We start from the raw sequence: 21,123 nt of genomic DNA on the forward strand, positions 1-21,123 counted from the left end.
TGTGGTGCTTCAGGTTTTTATTTTGAATAAATGCACAGTAGTTATAACATGTTATAAAAGAAAGCTTTGTGTTTACTGTAGGGGATTTCCCAATATTGATAAGAAATAAAGCATTTTCAAACCAATTGCTTTTGTTTTATTTTCAGACCCATTGTGTTTACTCGGGCATTACATTATTTGTATTAATACAAATAAATAATAAATATTACAACTCAACAATACAGAAAAAGCTTTGTTTATTATCTGTGCTAGCTATAGATGAACTGCATAACCGAGTTAAATGACACAAGTTAAAATAACTGTATGCTAAATTTACATAAATTATAAACTGGTGCTTTAAGCTCCAAAGTATCCAGCAAGCTGCACAAAATGAAACTAAATATATCTGCCAACAATCTCTGAATTGTGAATTTCCATTAATAGTCCTTTATTGAGCCAATATTCATATTCTGAAAGCATACAATGCAAATAAGTTTAAAAACACTGCATTACTTTCTTGCATATGACGTGTGTGAATACATAGATACACATAATATACTTTAAATATTGGACATAAGGAGATTGGTTTAAAGATGTTTAAAATCTCCAGCATGTCTCTTGGTCAGAGCCAGAACACAGAAATGGATCAAAGTAGCCAGATTTAGTGCAAAGGTTTATTTATCTCCACATATATTAAGATTATTAGGTGACAGGCAGGGTTGTAGAAAGGCTACATGTGTTTCAAACCGTACACGGGAAGGCACTTGTACAGTGTACAGTTTTATAGGACCTGTTGCAATAAGACCACGTAATATTGTGCCAAAACGTTTGCAATATAAACGTAAAAACAAATATATAAACATGCATTTAAATCCAGCACAAAAATGCCACTGTGAGTGTATAATGAGCACATTAAAAGCAAAAGTATTCATATAACGGCATTTAATGTCTCGTATTACAATAAATATATCTCTCATGACTTCACATAACAGCATAAACTCATAAATAAACATATAAAGAAGCAGGATTGATATGCAAACTGTACTACTTAAATAAAGGTAATATTACTGAAGTAAACTTTGAGGTAAATACGCTAACCGCTAAGTTTAAATAAGCTCAAAACGGACTCTATAAATGCCAATAATTATATTTAAAGAAACTGTACATGCATACTTCACTACCTGTGAATATACAAAAAGTTATCTGAAATTATCAAAGCCCATCTGACGATTATCCATCTTCACCTGCACGAATCACGATCGCCTGCTGTGAGTCGCACCGAAGTGACGTCAACACCGTCTCTTCGACTGATTGGCTAGAGGAGGAGCTGTCAATCTAAAACTAGCGGACCAATGGGGACACTTAAAGTCTGCCCTGATTTGCATGAAACTCTAACTGCAACTTTTGGAAATGCAAGCGCAGAGTGTGGAAATAAGAGCAAGGGAAAAACAGCACAAGCATACAAAACAAATAAATATGAGCAGAATATATTAGAGAGAAGAAAAAAATGAAAAATATAAACAAATAAAACGTCATTTTGTATGCAATTTGGATAACTTTGCATTCGTTTTTCAGTTTTGTGCAATATAACCTTAAATCTGTTTAAAGTTCTGATTTGCGCTTATTATTATTTTATTCATGCATATTATTTTTTAATCCATGACCTCAATACATTAGGCGGGAAATTCATTCCATACAGATTTACTAACGTTACTGGCTGCAGTAAGCATGGTTTGTCCACGGAATTGCGCATGCGCATGGCTAAACAGCCCGCTACCCCGATGCTCGTGCGCGACGCATGCCGCTTGACATGCATCAGCGGCGCGCTCCCCACACCAGAGAGGGCGCGCCCGTAGACGTTGCTTCTCAGGCTTCAAGATGGCGGAAGCCCTGACAACTCAAGAGGAGGTGGTAAGATACCTAAATATTTTAGTAAACATTTCCTTGGACTTGTGGCGTTTTGTGCCTAGCGGTCCGCACGTTTGTATCATGTATGACGATGATATCTCAGATAGTACCGTATAGGACTGTTCAATAAAAAACGATGTTAATGTGAATCGCGGCCCTATGGCTGTTTTGAGGTAATGTTAGCTGAGGTAAATGCTAGCCGCGTTAGCTCGTATGAGACGCTGGACAGACCAGTGGACGTATTTAATGTTTTATTAAATGTTTATTCACACGTACAGCTGTATGTTTTATAGAAAATATTGGTTTTATGATTTCAAGTGATTTTTAAATTGTGTTAGGCTAAACTGAAGCACTCTGGCTGAATGTAACGTAAGGTTCAGGTTGGTGTACGGCGTGAATGTGACTCGCGCTCGACCGCTAGTCTATCTATGCATAGATTTATTACAGAATGTCTCGTTACTTAAATTAAACGACATAGCCACACTAACAACAGCATGTCCAAGTCACCCTCTTTGCATATTTAAGGATGTACGCATTTCCATGTGACTATAGTGAACTAACACATGTTGAGCCTGGTGTTTGATGTGCTTCAGTGTTGGAAAATGTGAGCCAGCTCTCACTTCTGTCTCAGTCACCTTGTAAAAACTCATCTTGTGTTGAAGGTGCCATTTGTTCTCACTCGTTAAGGCATATGGAGTAAAACGAGTGTAGCATAAGGTCTGTCAACATGACCTGTCTGTCTTTACAGCTGTCAGCTCATCCCTCCTTCCCTCTGCACATGCAGTTAACTTAAAGTCAGAAGTGATATGGGCGATCTTTGGGTAGGGAAGATGTTAGAAAACCCGATTTAAACCAGGTTTATCTGATTTGTGTGTCGTCGTTATTAAGGAGGTTTATGCAGAAATATATTGTTATATACAGACTAGGTCTTTAGTTCCATCTAGGAATTTATGGTCCATTAACACGCCGTAGTACAGCATAATAGCGCATTGCATTATAAAGACATTCACTATATACTTAAGGACATTAAACATGCTATTTTACTATTAGAAACATTATGTTTTATGTGTTTGTGTCAGGCGGTGGAGGAGTTCCTGGCCGAGCTGAGGTGTCTGGAACAGTCTCAAAATGCAGATCTTGTCAGTCAGATTACAGCGGTTAAGTTTCTTATGGCACGAAAGTTTGATGTCTCCAGAGCCATAGACCTCTTCCAGGCTTACAAGGTACAGTAACTTGTGTGATGGCAAAATACTGTTTACTGTATACAGAGGTAGTGTCAATTTACAAACACCAGTATTTGTGTGTTTGCAGAACACCAGAATAAAGGAGGGCATCTACAATATTAACCCAAATGAGGAGCCTTTAAGGAGCGAGTTACTAAGTGGGAAGTTCACAGTTTTGGTGAGTACATTTTTGGATGAACATGATATGTGTTTACATTGGTGATTAGCTTTTGATGCTGTTACCAAATGCTTGTTGGTGACAGAGAACCTTGTAAAACTGATATATGCTCAGTTTTAAATAGTTATACTTGCATTATAGATATCTTATTGGTTATAGATATTTTTGTTTAATGGTATTATTGAATTTTAGGTAGTTGCGAACAATATTTTGTACACTTCGTTGATCTCTTTAAAAACACTGATTCAAAGTGCAGATGGCACAGTATGATTTTTTAAAAATAGTTTTAAAGTTCAAGTTTGGTTTTCATATGAGATTTTACATTTTTTCATCTAGTTTAAAGTAAGAAATCTCCCTTAAATGTCTATTAAAATCCTGCTAAAGCCATTTTTTTTGTGATTTGATTTGCCATGTTAAGAATTAAAATCAGCGTATTATCATAGATTGAAATCAAACTTTGATGATTTTAGATTGAGACTTTAGCCTGGATTTTGAAGACAGGTTTACAAATGTTGTAGCATATCTTGAATTTGTACTCACAGGCTCGCATCTGAGCTCCAAACATCAGTTGTCATCATGCTTCAACCAAAACTGAGTTACATATTTGTTATTCAAGCAGAATTTTGCATGCTGCTATGTTCTTATAAAATCTAATTTCAAGCATAGGGAAAATTTTGTGAGAAAAAGTTTTAAGAGCAATGCCTATTGATGGAAGTTGTTTAATTTCTCGCTTAATTATATGCAAAGTACTTAATTGCCACATTGATAATTTTGAATAATTGTTATGAAGAATATTTTTTTGGCATAGTCTCCCTGTATTAATTGCTAGGAATGCTTTTGATAATTTTCATTTTGTCAGTGATCGAGCTGTTGGCTCTTAATAAACCTGGCACAAATGCTGGTTTGTTTATTTAGATTAGGGGTCAGCTTGGGGCCATTTCAAAGACTGACATCTCAGCGGAGGGCTGCAGAGCTATTTTAACATAAAAACACATCATTTCTGTAAATATATAGAGTCTTTCAATTATTTAACATATAATAATACTTAAGAAAAATATAAACAGTGCTTTCTGTATTTGTATAAATTATTTTAACAGTATAAATCTTTTCTTAACCTTATCTTAAATAACTTAACATCAAAATCTGGCACTAAACTAACAAAGTTAATTCCTGAATACATTTATTAACTATTATAAATAGTGCTGGGCAAAGTCTTGTTTGCTTTACCTGGAAACTGATGGCAAACTGCAAAACATTTCATAAAATTCTTTCGTTGTGTTTTACTCGAGTAAATGTCTGCTTCAGAGCTGTTAAAAAAATTACCAGTTGTTGTAACACAACATATGCAATAGCGTCCACAACAACCAATAAGGTAGGACAAACCTCATGACATTGCTCATGACCTCATTAACACTCGCAATGCTTAAAATGTGTCTCGATCGTAACATTGTGTAAGAATACATACAGACAAACAGACAATATATTTTAGTGATGGAGGGTGAAGCGCTGGTCCAATCGGGCAAGCTGTCAGCATGTGTATTGCCACTGATATTTTGATATTTTGAGTGTTTCAATTTGTGGTACATTTTTTTTTCTTTTGTTTCTAATTAAAATATATCTTATAACACTACACTTATAAAATCAATTTAAATGTTAAGAAAAATTATATTAAAGGAAATGTTTTCATTCTAACCTCAGGGTTTTCATTTGAAGGTAATGCTGTCGTTTATTTTTTTTAAGTGTTTAAATTTGTATGGTGATTGACGTGAGGTGCAGATGGGCAATTAAAATCCGATCACGCGTTTTGTTATCCTCGCCTCAACCTCTCATGCACTTTGGAAAGAACAAAGAAGTGCTTTAACACACGTTTTTAGACATGACTCTGAAGAACCCCTTAAAGTTTACATCAATAATCAAATGAACATTAAACTAAGTAAATAAAAATATTTCTGTGTAGGCCGGATTATGTTATATTTTTGATAAATCTTATTACGACTCTGTTTTCAAATTTTTTACAAAAGCATTATGTCAGTGACAAATGAGGCACCTTTTCAAGAACAAGTTTTTAAATCAATTTGTTGAGTTGACTTTTTTCTGTGATGCACTGCATTTTTTGTAAATTAGCTTTCGGTCTTTCTTTGATTTTAATGTATAATGTCTAATAATTGATGTTTATTCATTCTTCTTTTGGTTCAGCCGGGTCGTGATGCTAAAGGTGCAGCTTTAGCGCTATTTACAGCGCGCCTCCATCGACCGGAACTCACTACTCATAAGGCTGTTCTTCAGGCCATTATATATCAGCTGGACAAGGCCATTGAGAGGTAAATAGATCAGCATTCATATCATTAAATTAGCTAAAACTCAAATGAATCATTTAATGAGGTTACCAGCTCTGCTTCATCTGAAACTTCTCTCTCTCTCTCCCCTAGTGTTCAGACACAGAGAGATGGGCTTATTTTCATCTATGATATGACAAACTCCACATATGCCAACTTTGACTATGAGCTTTGCGTCAAGATTTTGAATCTGCTTAAAGTAAGTGCGATGTTGTCAAGACCATCTGCTTATTCGAATTTCAAAGACATGTTATAAATAGAACTCTGTGAGATTAGGTTTTTGCAAATTTCCTTTGTAATTAGACTAGTTATGCAATCATTTATTGTCTTTTGATTTGTTAATATGTTATTGCTAATATGATGATGACACATTAAAAATCACAAGGAAATGTGATTTTTTTTTTCAGTTGAAAACTGCATTAAACACGTTTAACTGGCAGATTTACATTTTTGATAAATTTATGGTTCCTCTGATTGAAAAACTTGTTTCAGAACAAATACATTAATAGTGATTTACATTACATACAATTAAAAGCTTATATATATATATATATATATATATATATATATATATACACACAGTGCACATGTCCCATGTTGGTGAGTTCTGCTGTTGACCTGCATGCTGATATTGAGAAATATAAACCCACTTTTTCTAAAATGTATGAATGGAAAAGCCATGCTCCTATGCATATCATGTGACTTTGTCTTTGTTTGTCATTTTAGGGGGCTTTCCCTGCTCGGTTGAAATGTGTCTTCATTGTGTCATCTCCGCTGTGGTTCAGAGCACCTTTTGCAGTACTGCGTCTGTTTGTGAGGGAGAAACTGAGAGAGAGGGTATGTCTAAAAATCATCTTTTCTCATACAAATAACCATATATAAAGTTATGCATTAAAGTCTTGTGATGCATTAGTCTAAGAAAATGGGTGTGTTTGGTTTCATCTGGTGTTGCATGCATCGACTGGCATATAGAATCGTAACTTACGCAGGAGAAGACAGCTCTGGATAATATTGAATTGGTGTTGAGGCACTTTAATATCATACATACATAAAATACAATGGGGTGGTTTCTTTGACAGAGATTATCTTAAACCAGGACTAGGCCTTAGTTTAATTAGGAAATATAACTAGTTTTAACAAACATGCTTTACTAAAAACATTACTTGTGTGCATTTTTGAGGCAAAACAAAGGGCACTCATGTATTTTAAGATATGTCATTGCAAGTTGTTTTCAGTTTGGACGTCTCTTTATTTTAGTGTAGAACTAGTATAATCCCTGTCCGGGAAACCGCATAAATACTAATTTTTGATGATAAAACTTTTCTTTTTGCATGCACAAGGAAGTTTAAGCATTTGCAGATGCTTATCATGATGACACATTTTGTATATTTAAGGATGTAGTATTTTAAGCATAACTGCTTTTTTCATTTAAAAATACATGCTGACATAATGCAAAATGAAATGAGGGAATTGTTATATTTTGTTTTCATGGCAACCTGCAGGTGTGCACTGTAAAAGCACACGAACTGGTCAATCACATCCCTGTCAGCTCCCTTCCAGAACATTTGGGTGGCTCGTCACAGTACAGTCACATTGCCTGGATCCAGTCCTGCGTCAACTCCAGCACCAACAACCCCAATAACTCTTCCTATGTCACTGCCGATTGCTTGGGCAGCTTGCTTCGCTCTTACTCCATGGAACACGGCCAGAACACCGAGCACCTAACTGCCAACACTTCAGCCCACACAGGCGCCACCCTCCTGGGGGACGGACTGAACTCCAACTGCCCCATTTTGGACGATGGCAATGCCAACGTGCAGAATCACAGGACAGTGGGGCATGAACATTGGAACGGCTCTATACTGCCAGGTTCAGGGGGTGTCACAGGGTCAAATGCCAATGTGGTCAATGGGCGTGGTCGCCAGCCACCCCCACAGTCAGAAACGCCCCCAGATACGCCCCTGCATCAAAAACACACAGCTGGTGCTATAGTAGGAGGAGGAGAAGCTACAATTACAGAAGGAGTGGTGACATCCCTGAACATTAGTAGACAGGATGGCAATGGTGCTGAGGACAGCCAACAGGATGTTGAGTTTCTAGAAGATGAAGTGGATGCTGATGGTGTTCCACCTCTCCCACTGAAATCAAGGCCGCCCCTCCATCACAGCCCAGTGCCAGATATGAGCTGGTTGCCGGGAACAACAGAAACGGCAGTGTTGTCAGTGCACATAGCTGAGCCAGGAGGAATGAGCTTGCAGGATCTAGTGCAGCATGTAAAACGCAAAAAGAAGAAAGGCATTTACCAGGAATATGAGGAGATTCGCAAAGAGCCTCCTGCTGGGACATTTGACTACTCCAAGTAAGACAAAGAAAATTGAGGGAATGAGAGAAAAGTGGGAGGGTTATAAGCGGAGAAATAATTTTTTAAGTGATGAAACGGTTTTGCATATTTACATAGTCAATATTTATTTTGACAGGAAACCCTCCAACCAGATAAAGAATCGCTACAGTGATGTTCTTTGCCTAGACCAGTCACGGGTTCGACTCTGTCCGCTTGATGATGAGGACGATGAGGTCAGTGTAATGCCACTTTCACCATATGACCACTATTATGATCTAGACATGTTTCTTTCTACAAATTAATTTTATTGGTTGTTCGCTTTTAGACCTCTGACTACATCAATGCAAGTTTCATGGATGGTTACAAGAGAACTAATGCTTACATCGCTACTCAGGGTAAGACTTTGTCTTTTGATTGTTAGTGGGGTTTTTTTGTGTGTGTGTTGAAGTGTAAAATGCATGATATGTATGTTGATGTTTGTAAAGTTGATGGTTTTGGTTTCAGGGCCTTTGCCAAAAACATTTGGGGACTTTTGGCGAATGGTGTGGGAGCAAATGGTTTTAATCATTGTTATGACTACAAGGTTGGTTTCTTGCTGTAACATATGTTGCTTTATGTTGTTTTAAAGGGGTCATGACATGTTTGTTTTCTTATTTTATTATGATCTCTAAGGTGTACTTATAATATTACTTGCCTAAAAACATACACATTTAAGTAGTTTGTGACCGTTTTCCACCTTGTTTTCATCCTTACATTTGGCTGGATTCTTGTTTAGTCTAAAACAGTAGGCACATAGGTCAGCGGTGATATAAAAAATATAAAATCAATTTCTCTCTGATATCGGGATCCTTTCAAACATGCTTGTTTTTCACAGTCAGCAATATTTGTCTGACATCACAATCTTACTATTATTACAATCTTAGTGTGATTGTAAAAAACTACTCCTTCAGACAGTGTTGTGCCTGAACGAGTTCATTGAACGAAAGTTCATGAACTAGTTCATATTTTGGGTGAACGTGAACTGAACGTACTGTATTACTGCCTGATGAACGCAAGGTGAACTCGTTCATTCTGGGGCTTGTGAACGGCACGTTCTCTCAGTTTAACGTCATTCAGTCGGGTGCCAGATTTCTATAGAGTCTTCCAGGCGAAAACCCGTCTAAAACACACTGTAACAGGCCTTAATGTGTAGCGGAAAAAACACCCAATCTGGCAACACTGCCACCAGGCTGCATACGTCATCAAAACAACACTGACTGGACACTGCTATCCAAATCCCTGCCGCGCCACTCACATAGTTTAACATTAAATAACATCATATTTGTCCTAAATCGTTAACGATTAACAAAGGCTGCTTACGCATATTCTGGATCTTGAAATAGACTTTGACTAAGCTCACGCTATTTAACGTGCACGTGCGGTGTGCAATACCTGCGAGTTGTCATACACGCAACGCCTCGCAGTGATTCTCGCCTGGAAAACCCCCTTGAAGCACCCGGCTAGCTTTTCAAGGTATGTGCAAGCAAATACAAAAATTAAAAGACAGTCAATGCTCGTAAACCCTGGTTGGATAAGGGTTTAAAGTTGGATATGAAGATGAAATCTGATGCATTTACCTTCAGTGTTAAAACTGATAAAATAATTGCTGTCTGTGATTCTATATGGGCTATAATGGCAATATTTAAAAATAATAATAATATGGGGAAAAGAACTATAAATTAGTTCATTTTTGGAACTGTGAACTAGTTCAAAATTTGGAAATATGAACTATGAACTGAACTAGTTCATTTTAAAATTTGTGAACTGTGAACTGAACTAGTTCATGTAGAAAGTGAACTTTCCCAACACTGCCTTCAGATACCTTTGAGTTGCTGCTCTGAATGAAATTCAGTCACTGAACGCCAGTGGGCGGAGCCAATGATACGATGATGTGCTGTGTCTTTCTCTTGGGCAAAGAAGGGGGAGGCGGCAGACCTGGAGCAGGCAGGTCATATGAAAATTAATATATCTATATGTACGTCACTAATCCAGACGTTATTCATTAGTTTTTTTTTCCGGAGAACGATTACATAAATGCTTTGGTTATTGCTAAGGAGAGCGTTTTAAGCTATGAATGTTGCAGGATTTATTAATAAAACCAAGACCGGTTATGTATCAATGGATCAAGAAAAAAAAATGTCTTATGTCATGACCCCTTTAATTGTATTTCTCACATAGTTTATATGGAATAATACAGGACTCTGGCTAAAAACAATTTAAATTGACTGACTTTTAATTAAATTATTTGTTTAAATATTTGCTTAATATAACTTAATGGATAAGTGTTCCTCTTCTAAGTACAGTATTGATATTTTTTTCTTGACATTTGGTTTAAACTACTGCAAAATGCTGTTGTTGAAGTTATTTTAAGTCATTGTGAAGAGACTCATGTGGTTTTGATTGTTGTATGTCCAATGAAGAAGGACTAAAATATGAAGTATATTGACTCCTGACTTTATCTCAAGAGTTGTAGAGCGAGGCCGAGTAAAATGTGGACAATACTGGCCTTTAGAAGTTGGCCGCACTGAAGATTATGGGTACTTTTTGGTGAGAAATGTCCATATTGAGATGTTTCAAGATTTTAAGCTGTCACACCTGGAGCTCTTCAACACTCAGGTCAGTCTCTTGATGTCTGTTTTTATTCTTATCATCCTGCCTGTTTGTTTGTTTTTTCCCCCTGTATTTTCTTGCCATGGAGATCAGTCAGATTAAGATCCAGATGCGATAGGTTTCTGCGAAATGTTATGGTCACTGGATATCATGTACACTGCATACACTGAAGATCATGGCTTTTGATTCCCATGGAACAAACGCAGCATTGTTGCTTCAGCTTTAAGCTGAATGTGCATTTATGCTTGTGGAAAAGTTTGGAATTAATTTCCAAGTTAAAATAAATCTCATTCAGAAGCACTTATTGTAACCTTGTAAAAATGACAAATGCACTCCCATCCAATTCTCAGAAATTACAAGTGCCAGCCAGTAAGATTAAATTTGCGGATTTTTGCCAGATTCTTCATTAAGTTGAAATTTTTCATGTATGTGTATTTATTATGTATATATGTATGTGTCAAGTTGCGGATTAATATTTGAAACCTTTCTTTGACTTGACTTTAACAATTCTCAAATCCATTGAACTAATATAAGTCTATGTATAGTTACTGACTTCATTTGAGAATTGCCAGTATTGCATCCCAGAATTGCTGTTTTGTGTTAAAGATCTTATGAGATACTTCATAGGTTCTTAAGACTAAAGATGATAGTGGCAACACCTTCATTTTTCCCATTTTATGCTCAACCAAGGTGTCAGTGTTGTTTCTTGAAGCAGTGCATTGTCCTGCGTATTGCGGAAGATGCTATTCTTTTTTTATCCCACAGTGGAAAACAATCTGTTAGGAACGCCACATAGTTTGGCTTTTGCCTCTTTTGGTCCTTTCGACACCCTCTGGGACCCTAAGGGACCTACCATCATACTCCTTATTATTCCAGTTCAAATCATTACTCTCGCTGATGTCACAGTCTTGTTGAAACATGGTGGCTTTTCACAAAAAATCCAGAACCCCATTCATTGTCACGGCATACATCAATGAAAAAAAAAAACATGGTTTTTTGAGCCATTAGCAAATGTTTCTATTTGTGAGCTTTGGGTTAGGGGTGGCAGAAATGTAGTTTTATGCACTGAACGTTCCAGAATCGAGAGGTTCTTCGGACTCCAGAGACACCAGCAGCAGTTTCTGTAATTAAGATCACCGTGTTAACCAGCGTTTCTCAACGGGGGTGCTGGAAGCACGATTTTTGGAGGGGGGCGTTCAGGTGTTCTTGGGGGCGGTGTTTGCGAGTTTACACCAAAAATCAAGGCAAAACTATATTAAACTTTAAAACCTTTTTGGAACCATGTGCGTAACAACCACAGGGGAGCAGAGAACATGTCCCAGACCACTTTTTCCCCACACACCGCCACTTCTTGTCTAATGTTCTCTGATTTGTTACTTAGATTTGATTGAAGTAACATTCAGCCAGTCACAAGTGAGCTTATGAAGCAATCTGACATATCTGCTGGGTCACAATCTGTCTTGTCAGTGTAGCTCGATTTGCTTATTGCCATTTTTATGATCCGTTTGAAGTTTTTGTTTCCATATTTGACCCCAGCGGTGTTGAAGCGGTAGGGTTGTCCTCTTTTTGAATTCATTTATGTGTAATAAATATAATTGATTTAATTTTAAAACATGTCGCCAAATGTCAAAGGGTGCCTCTCTAAAATGGTCTATATTATGTGTATTTGGTATCTGTATTGTACTATTTTTGAGCACTCCTCAACAGTATTTAAGTCATAGGGAACAGTACTACTAGTTTTTACAACTGTAACTTAAACAAAACTAGAATAGAAAATTTAACGCATTATTAAACAAAATGTAATAAAATGAAATATAATAATATGAAAAATTGTGTTTATAATAAAAACAGTGACCAAAATAACCCCTAATCCTTTTATAGACTCACCTCTTTATTCAAAAACAACAGCTAATGGCAAGTCTCCATTGGCATACCTTTCAATTTTTTTATATTTTGTTTTAGAAGTAGGCTAGTTCTGTTTATGAAAATTAGAGTTTGGTTGTAGTATTTAGGCCTATAATTACAATGTTGCTTTTTTGCTCTCTGTGAAACTAATAATATTCCAACTGTCCAGTCAAATCAAATCTGTTGTTTGACTTTAAGTGACATCCTTTTAAATTCTGTAATAATAATAATAATTATTATTATTAAGAAAGAATGTTAATCAGCATATATTCAGAAAGATATTTAGCTCATTTTTGGTGGGGGGCAGTAAGGGACCTTGATAATGGATTGCGGGGCGCTGGCCCAAAAAGGTTGAGAACCACTGGTGTAAACTAATAAATAAACCTGTCTGAGATTGATGCCAGTTTGCTAAAAAGATATGGGAAATAAAACCAAAAGCAAATCTGAAATTCTACCAATATGTCACTTGCATAGTAATTTGAAACGAGGCAAACTTTTCTATCCAGACAGGAGAATGTCGAGAACTATCTCATTATCTCTACGTAAGTTGGCCAGATTTTGGTGTTCCAAAGTCCGCATCAGCCATGTTGGATTTCCGGGCACACGTGAAGCAGAGACAAGAGACTGCGTTACAAAGACTGTATCCTGATTGGACGGGACCACCAGGAGGCCCCCCAGTTGTGGTACACTGCAGTGCAGGCATTGGTAGAACAGGTGGGCTTATCTCTACATACCATCTCTATTCATATGTTTTTTTTATACTTTGGGATGAAGTCTTTTCAGTCTTGTCTGTAGTCTATGTAAAAGCATAATTTATGGCTTTGACTGTTTGACATTACACCATGTCCTACCTCTTTTTGTCCACCCTCAGGGACGTTCTGTACTTTAGACATTTGTCTTTCCCGTCTGGAGGACATTGGAACAGTGGACGTTAAGCAGACAGTGCGTAGGATGCGGACGCAGCGTGCTTTCAGCATCCAGACGTGGGACCAGTACTACTTCTGCTACAAAGCAGTGATCGAGTACGCCCAACAGAGCGGCCTACTGCAGCCCGTGGAGTGGTCCGATACAGAGCTGGAAACTGACAGCGAGTGAATCGGAAATAACAAAACTCAGGCGAGAGGGAGTGAGAAACACAGAAGGAAAAGATGTCTTTTTTTCCTCTCTCCTGACCACAGGTAGACTCCAGCGCCTCCTCGATCATTCTTTTCTGGTGAGGAGATAAAGAAGCGGGTTATTTTTCCTGCCACTTTTCAAGCCAGAGATTACAGACAGTGGCTTGGTGTACGAGTTGTAGCATTTTTTTTGTTTGTTTGTTTGTTTGTTTTTATAAAGACTGACTTGCACATGTGGAATGACAAACTTGAAAAATCCAGTTAATCGTATTACCTGATCTTTTTTGTTACCTGCTCAAAGTATTAACTCATCATGGGTGTAATTGACGCAAAACTTGAAATTGTTTTTCCGTCACATTTGAGAAGCATAATGTGTGTTTTTGAACAGGTTCCAACAGTTGGTTTTCATTATTTGCGTTCTTCATCGTTAAACTAACCTTCAAGCCAAAGGTATGGTGTCGAATGCTTGGATGTATCCGTAAGATCGTCGTGACTTAAACCCGTGTATATTATGTAACATACATTTATATGTTGTGCATAACAGCCTTTGAAAAGCCTTGTTTTAATATAAATACTCAACTTTTTTTCAAATGTATGTGTATCTATATATAAATATATATATATTATAAAGAATATATGTATAAGTGTATGTTGGGCTAGAACAATATGAGAAGAGGTGAAAAACTATGCTATATATATATATATATATATATATATATAGTATATCTTGGTGACTGTTCTGGTCCTGCCGTTTTTATTTGGATCTGCTCTCTTTCCACGATCTTCAACTAGCCTTAATGCAGGGCTTCCGTTCACAAGGAATCTGAGCAAACAAAAAAAAACAGTGCTCTACTAAAGAGTGATGTGAACTGAAGGTCTGTATCAATTTGGTTTGGAGTCTGCTGTAACTGTTAACAATTTGAGATTTTCTGTGAATGCTGCCCAGTAACCTTCAGTCACTGCCTTGCTCCCTCTAAAGTATGAACTTTGACTCAACTGGTTTCCTATTTTTTTGTTTGTAATTTCTTTCCACTACAAGCCTGCCCTAAGTTGAAGTATCCCGACTGAAGTAATTGTTTTTTTTATTGGTTAAAGCCACAATATGTAAGATTTTAGATTATAACCACTAGAGGTCATTATTTTACAATTTTACAACTTGATAAAGGATTGTGGAATGATGGGAGATTGTTTTCACCATCCAGAGATGTATGGAATTTGCTCCGCATGTTCATGGATGAGGTAATGAATTGTAATTGCGTAGTTTCTATAATCGAGAACTAAAGATAATAAGTAACTAAAAGTGTGACAATTACAAGGGAAAAGCCATTATTTAAAATGGGAATTTACGCGTCCTTAAGTACACAACTGTGCAAGTGGTTTATTACAAAATCTTACATATTGTGGCTTTATTGTAACTTGGGGTCTGTGCATTGTGTGGACTCTTGGGGTCTAAAAAGCCTCAGTTTTGTGCCTTCAAGCTTACTGTAGCTTAATGTGTAGTTTCAGGCAAGGGGCAGAACAACTGGTCTAGCGTACATATAGGGAATTCGTTTTTTTATCTCAGGGTATACTTGGTGTTTTCCTGGTCTCAAAACCTCTGCATCTGCCTCTGGTAAATATCGTTTCCAAAAAACAAACAAAAGACAAAAAAAAGTATACAAAGTTTATTTTGACTTTTATACAGCATCCTGTATTATATTCTGTTTTTATTTATGTCTTTGTAAAACTTCAGCAGTATTGTAATTTGAATGTTGGTACGACAAAAATGAACAGACAAACTATTTTAAACTGATAAGCTAAGGAAATCAAACAACAAAACACAAATGACTGATCCGTTTTTTTCATATTTGTTTATTGTGGATTTATGTTACTCAATGTTGTGTTTTGGGAGATAAAGTCTGTTATTTTTCCAGATGCTTGTAGCAGACCCTTTTGAATACTCTGTGGACTGTTAAATGGTAGAGATTAATCGCAGCAAAACGGATGGCTGCCAATAACCGTTTTTACATATTTGCCAATCAACAGAATGGGGATGTACACAAAACCAAAAAATGTATATTAACTCGAATGTTATGATTAGATTAAATCAACTCAAGTCTTGGGAGACTTTGGAATGCTTTCTCGTTTAATATCAATGCTTGTATGTTGACAAATGGTCGTGAATGTGTGAAAGTGTCCACTCACCTAATGTTTACTTGTTGACTGACTTTATCAAATGCAGGATAGAGCTCGAAACATTTCGGAGCTGACTTCTGCTTGAATGAGACTAAGTGGAAGACAAACTCTTCCGCTATGATTTATTAAAGGCAGTCGGGAATGCAATGTGTTTTTACTTGTTTTACTTTCTTTTGGTGCCCAAAGTTCTTGTGATTGAGTAATGGCTTTTTTACCTGACATCTGCAGTAGTGGCGTAGTAGTAAACATGAATATTATGAATGAAACTGAGCATGTCTTTGTGTGTTGAATGCGTTGATGTTTATGATATCTGTGTGTTTTAAGAAAAAAAAGTTTCTTCAGAGTTTTGTACAAATTGGAGTATTTTTTTCTAAGTAGCTTTTTCCTCAATAAAATCTTCATTTTTTCCCCTCGTGCTAGTTAGAAACCATGGGAGTGATGTAAATGCACAGCAATAAAACCTTAACATTTACAGTATGTGAAAAAATTAAAATTGAATATGAAGCTGTGGTGATAGTTTCTTGTGAAAAGTGAATTACTGTAGATAACTGTCAAAATGTGTTGTTTAACACCGGTTGTATGTGTGTATAATTACTAATAGGACGTCATTGCCTGCTGTTTCAAATTGTATAATACTTTAAATAGTTATGTTCCTATTTTTAATGGTAACACGTTACAATAAGGTTGTGTTAGTTAACATTAGTAGCCTCTAAATGCATTACCTAACATGAACAAACAATTTTCAACATATATTAATTCTTGTTAATGTTAGTTAATTTCAATAAAGTTATTTAATATGTTAGGTCATGATGCAATAATTAATTAATTTTATAAATGTAGGGCTATTAGTAGGCTACATGCAGAAATTAACATGGACTGAGGTAAATAAATGCTGTTGAAGTATTGTTTATTGTTAGGTTATGTTGCATTAACCAATTGTTAACAAATACAACCATATATGCATTGAGATGTTTTAGCTAACATTTATTTGTTCACATTATTTTAGTGTTTTGTGATTCCCTGAGACGTTTTTACTCAACTGAGATATATGAGGCTTATCAATACATTTAAAAACAAAGCTGTTTTGTTGTTCCAGGATTGATATTGATATATGGTAATGCTACAGGTTAACATTAGTTAAAGGGGACATGTCATGAAAATCTATATTTTTCAAGGTTTAAGTGCTATAATTGGGTCCCCGGTGCTTCTATCAAGCTAGAAAATGTGAAAAAGAACAACCCAGTAACATTTTTTGGTAAACCATTCTCTGTAAGCATGTAAAAAAAATGGGTCTTTGAAATTTGCTCCCTATGTGATGTCAGAAGGGGATAATCCCGCTCCTTAATCTGCACTATCCAACCACTGCACTGCCATTAAGTGCAGAGATCAGCGCATGCATTTAAAAAGACACACCCAAAAGTGGCACATTTTTGCTCACACCTACAAACTGGCAATTTTAAAGGGATAGTTTACCTTAAAATGAAAATTCTGTCATCATTTGTCTGTCTCATCCTCGTGTTTTTCTATGATGAACACAAAATAAGATATTTTGAGAAGTTATGGTAAACACACAGCAGATAGCGACTTCCAAAATATTTATTCCTACTATGAAAGTCAATGAATTGCTATCTGCTGTGTGTTTATCATAATTCCTCAAAATATCTTCATTTGTGTTCATCAGAAAAAAGAAATTCATACAGGTTTAGAACAACACGAGGATAAGTAAATGTTGACAGAATTTTCATTTTTTAATGTGAACTACCCCTTTAACATGCTATAATAAACTATATGGTATTTTGAGCTAGAACTTTACATACTACTCTTAATGCAACTATCGTGAGCTAACAGCAAACTTGTTTAGCATTCATTAATCTTGGTTAATGTTTTTAAATATAATATTGTTTATTGTTATTTCATGTTTGTTAATTATTTATTAAGTTTGGTGTATTAATGTTAAAACACTCAAAACGTGAAACATAATCCATCTGCCCAGATTAATTCGTTATTTTGGTTACACTTTACAATAAAGTTGTATTTGTTAACATTAGTAAATGCATTAGCTAACATGAAGAAACAATAAGCAATATAGGTATTATAATTTATTAATCTTTCTTAATGTTTGCTAATGCAAATGCAGTTAGTCTATTCATGCTATATACATTAACTAATGTTAATATTAGATTTTAAAAATGTATTAGTAAATGCTGAAATTAAAATGAACTAAGATTAATAAATGCTTTATTGTTTGGTGATAACCTTATTGTAATTTCATTGCTTACGAACTGAACCTTATTGTAGTGTTACCATCATTATTTTGTAACATTTAATACGGTTATAAAGGTAAAAATAATAAATGCAGTTGCCAGTTTTACCGTATAAAAACACCATGTACAGTGACTTTATATAATTTGTACACGTTTTACTTCATCAAATCGTATTGTTCATAATTGTCATATTTCCTGAGCTGAAGACGATACATTATCGTCCACTGCGTTATTGAATACGAGACAATATTTTACACACTGTTTTGCTAAAGCGAAAGGTGATTTATGAAGTTAATTAAGCATTTATTAAAAATTAGACTGATTTATGAATCATGACAACATCAAATTTGGTTCCTTTATGGTTCATAATCTGAAACTGTGATTTATTATGTAATATCATGTGAACACTATTGTAAACCTCTAATGCGCCCGTGGCAAATTTGCGTCTGCGCAGATGTCCCTTTTCAAATCGCCGGTACCAGCCAATGTTGTGACTGATCGTAATAGTTGAGTATTGTTCGGCTGGTGCTCTTGTGTATCGTGCTCATAACCTTATGATGGATGGGCTGCACGCTCACGAGTCCTTTGAGCGGCTCGACGTGATGCCACTTTATTCAGCATAAAGACTTGTGGATATTTGCATCAAAAGCCACTCTATCATCTCCTGTCTCTCTTTTCCACTTACTTTCCACATACACAACACAATAACTGTTTAACCCGACTCGTGTCAGATGTCACGCGAGGTCACATAAAGTAAATTAAATAAAAAAAGTATATAATCAGAAATGTGCTTAAAAAATATATTCCTACAGCGGAACAATCAGCAGAGGGTACTTTTCTTTTGCAGTTGAAATTTGAAAATTATAAGTATAGTAATAGCCTATAGTAAATCTCATAGTAGTACCACCATCACAATAATAGAGGAGTATGATATTCATTAGGCTACTGGCTGATATGATGCAGGTGGGTGGATTTAATGGCGAAATGTGTCAAAACTATAACAATAAGACCCACGTGTCACTGACCGACTTAATCATGTCTGAACCGAACATTAGGCCTAATAAAAACCACGGAGCCCTCAGACACATTACAGCAATTCAGGGGAGTGCGCCAGTGAGAGACATCAATTCTGCGAGCAACCTGCTATTTATTACTGCTATGGACTACACTTACCTAACTACTTCTGCTTATGAGACGGGGATAGACAGTGGCCGAACCTCTACCCGCTCCACGGAGTTCAGTTCCTGCGGTCAGCCCGTAAGTTTTCAATACAACAGGTGCAATTTAGGTGCCACAACCAGCTGTCATTTCATTGCGCCTGGATCCTGCTCTCATCCGCCATCCCACTATATAACAGGTTGGTTTACACTTTAACAATGTTAATTTGTATATTAAATTACGGATTTTTATTATTTGCATTTGACTTTTCTTTAAAAAAAAAATTCTAAACATTGGTTCACCAAAGAACCCAATAGTTCTTTAAAGAACCATTAAGTTCTTACATTTGTATGCAGATCCATTTATTTCACTACGATGAACCTTTTGTGAAAAGGTTCTGTGAATGTTAATGTTTTTTATGAAGCCATAAAGCCACATAAAGAACCATTTGTGACTCTGGACCACAAGGTTGCGCGGTATATTTGTAACAAAAGCGATTGTATGTGCCAAATTATCGATTTTTCTTTTATGCCAAAAATGATTAGGTAAAGATCATGTTCCATAGAGATATTTAGTAAATTTCATACGATAAATATATCAAAACTTTTTTTCTAAGTGGATGCTAAGCGCTTCATTTGGACAACTTTTGGATTTTTTGCACCCTAAGATTCCAAATTTTCAAATAGTTGTATCTCGCCCAAATATTTTCCTATCCTTACAAACGGAAATGGCAAACTGATTTATTCAGCTTTCAAATGATGTATAAATCTCAATTGCAAAAAAAGACCCATTTGACTGGTTTTGTGGTCCAGGGTCACACAGAATGTGTATATGTAAAAGTGTATCTTTACAGTGGTTCTAATAATCAGTTTAAACAATACATTTATTTTGTGTGTAATTACTATTTAATTTCCAGTTCAAAATCTTTTGGCGTATGAGCGAGGCGTCCAGGAGAAGCGCAAACAGAGACGCGTGCGCACCATCTTTACCAGCTCTCAGCTGAAAGAGCTTGAGCGCGTGTTCGCAAAGACCCAATATCCAGACATTTACACACGAGAAGAGCTCGCGCAGGACATTCAACTGACTGAAGCGCGCGTCCAGGTGAGCTTCTGTTATTTTTAGCGTTCTTAAATTATTTGGAATTGGCGTTCTTTAAGTATAAGCACATTTTGAAGCGCAGGAATGTGATTTGGCAGGAATTAAACTTTTAATATTGTATAAAAAAAGGGATAAAATCTTATAAACATCACATTTAACAAATCTCCAATGGATAATAATGAATAGCCCTATGGGGCCTTCTTTTGCCTAATGCAGGTGTCTGGTTTTGCCCAATGCAAGTTAAAGGGATAGTTCACCCCCATCTTTTTCTCATCCTCATGTATCTGATGAATACAAAATAAGATATTTTGATAAATGATGGTAAGCACACAGCTGATTGTAACCATTAACTTCCATAGTAGGAAAAGCAAATACTATGGAATGTAATACCGTTAATTGTGTGCTTACCATTATTAATCAAAATATCTTTTTTTGTGTTAATCCAACAAAAAAAAAAAATAATAATAATAAAAAATCATACGGGGTTAGAACAACACGATAATAAGTAATAATGACAGAATTTTCATTTTTGGGTAAACAACATAAGAAGTTTAAATGTTTCAATGCGTGTAACATTTAAATGTTTGCTTTCTTGACCCACACATGTCTGTATCAAGAAAATAAATGAATGGGCTAAATAAATAAAATGTTAAACATTTTCCACGTCAAAACAAGGCTTAATATCAGTGTAGCCTAGTGTATTCGATTAAATAAAGGAAGCATAATCATATTTCTTTCCTTTTCTCTGTCTCTCTATCCTCCTGTCAGGTCTGGTTCCAGAACAGACGCGCTAA

The 21,123-nt window shown here is 36.0% G+C and overlaps 1 protein-coding gene across 2 annotated transcripts; it reads left to right on the top strand.

The window, feature by feature from the left end:
* The first annotated feature begins 1,764 nt into the window (after positions 1 to 1,764).
* On the top strand, positions 1,765 to 16,611 carry ptpn9b (protein tyrosine phosphatase non-receptor type 9b). 2 transcript variants are annotated; one of them, XM_065274944.2, is made up of 13 exons: positions 1,765 to 1,890; positions 2,967 to 3,110; positions 3,199 to 3,288; positions 5,485 to 5,609; positions 5,718 to 5,823; positions 6,351 to 6,461; positions 7,127 to 7,983; positions 8,102 to 8,198; positions 8,291 to 8,360; positions 8,470 to 8,548; positions 10,470 to 10,620; positions 13,026 to 13,233; positions 13,391 to 16,611. In XM_065274944.2, the coding sequence occupies exons 1-13, from the start codon at positions 1,858 to 1,860 to the stop codon at positions 13,612 to 13,614; spliced, it is 2,295 nt and encodes a 764-aa protein (XP_065131016.2). In that variant the 5' UTR covers positions 1,765 to 1,857; the 3' UTR covers positions 13,615 to 16,611. The 2 variants fall into 2 exon arrangements, with proteins under 2 accessions (XP_065131016.2, XP_065131017.2); XM_065274945.2 differs by having other exon boundaries at positions 1,822 to 1,887.
* Positions 16,612 to 21,123: the final 4,512 nt, after the last annotated feature.

Source organism: Paramisgurnus dabryanus, chromosome 4 (assembly GCF_030506205.2).
Source record: "Paramisgurnus dabryanus chromosome 4, PD_genome_1.1, whole genome shotgun sequence".
NCBI classification, from domain to species: domain Eukaryota; kingdom Metazoa; phylum Chordata; class Actinopteri; order Cypriniformes; family Cobitidae; genus Paramisgurnus; species Paramisgurnus dabryanus.

Excerpts from the sequence above, each read along its gene's own strand:
- ptpn9b (XM_065274944.2), top strand. The coding sequence starts at position 1,858 with ATGGCGGAAGCCCTGACAACTCAAGAGGAGGTG. Across the intron at positions 8,361-8,469 it reads TGCTTACATCGCTACTCAGG|GGCCTTTGCCAAAAACATTT; the intron begins GTAAGACTTTGT and ends TTTTGGTTTCAG. Across the intron at positions 10,621-13,025 it reads TGGAGCTCTTCAACACTCAG|ACAGGAGAATGTCGAGAACT; the intron begins GTCAGTCTCTTG and ends TTTTCTATCCAG.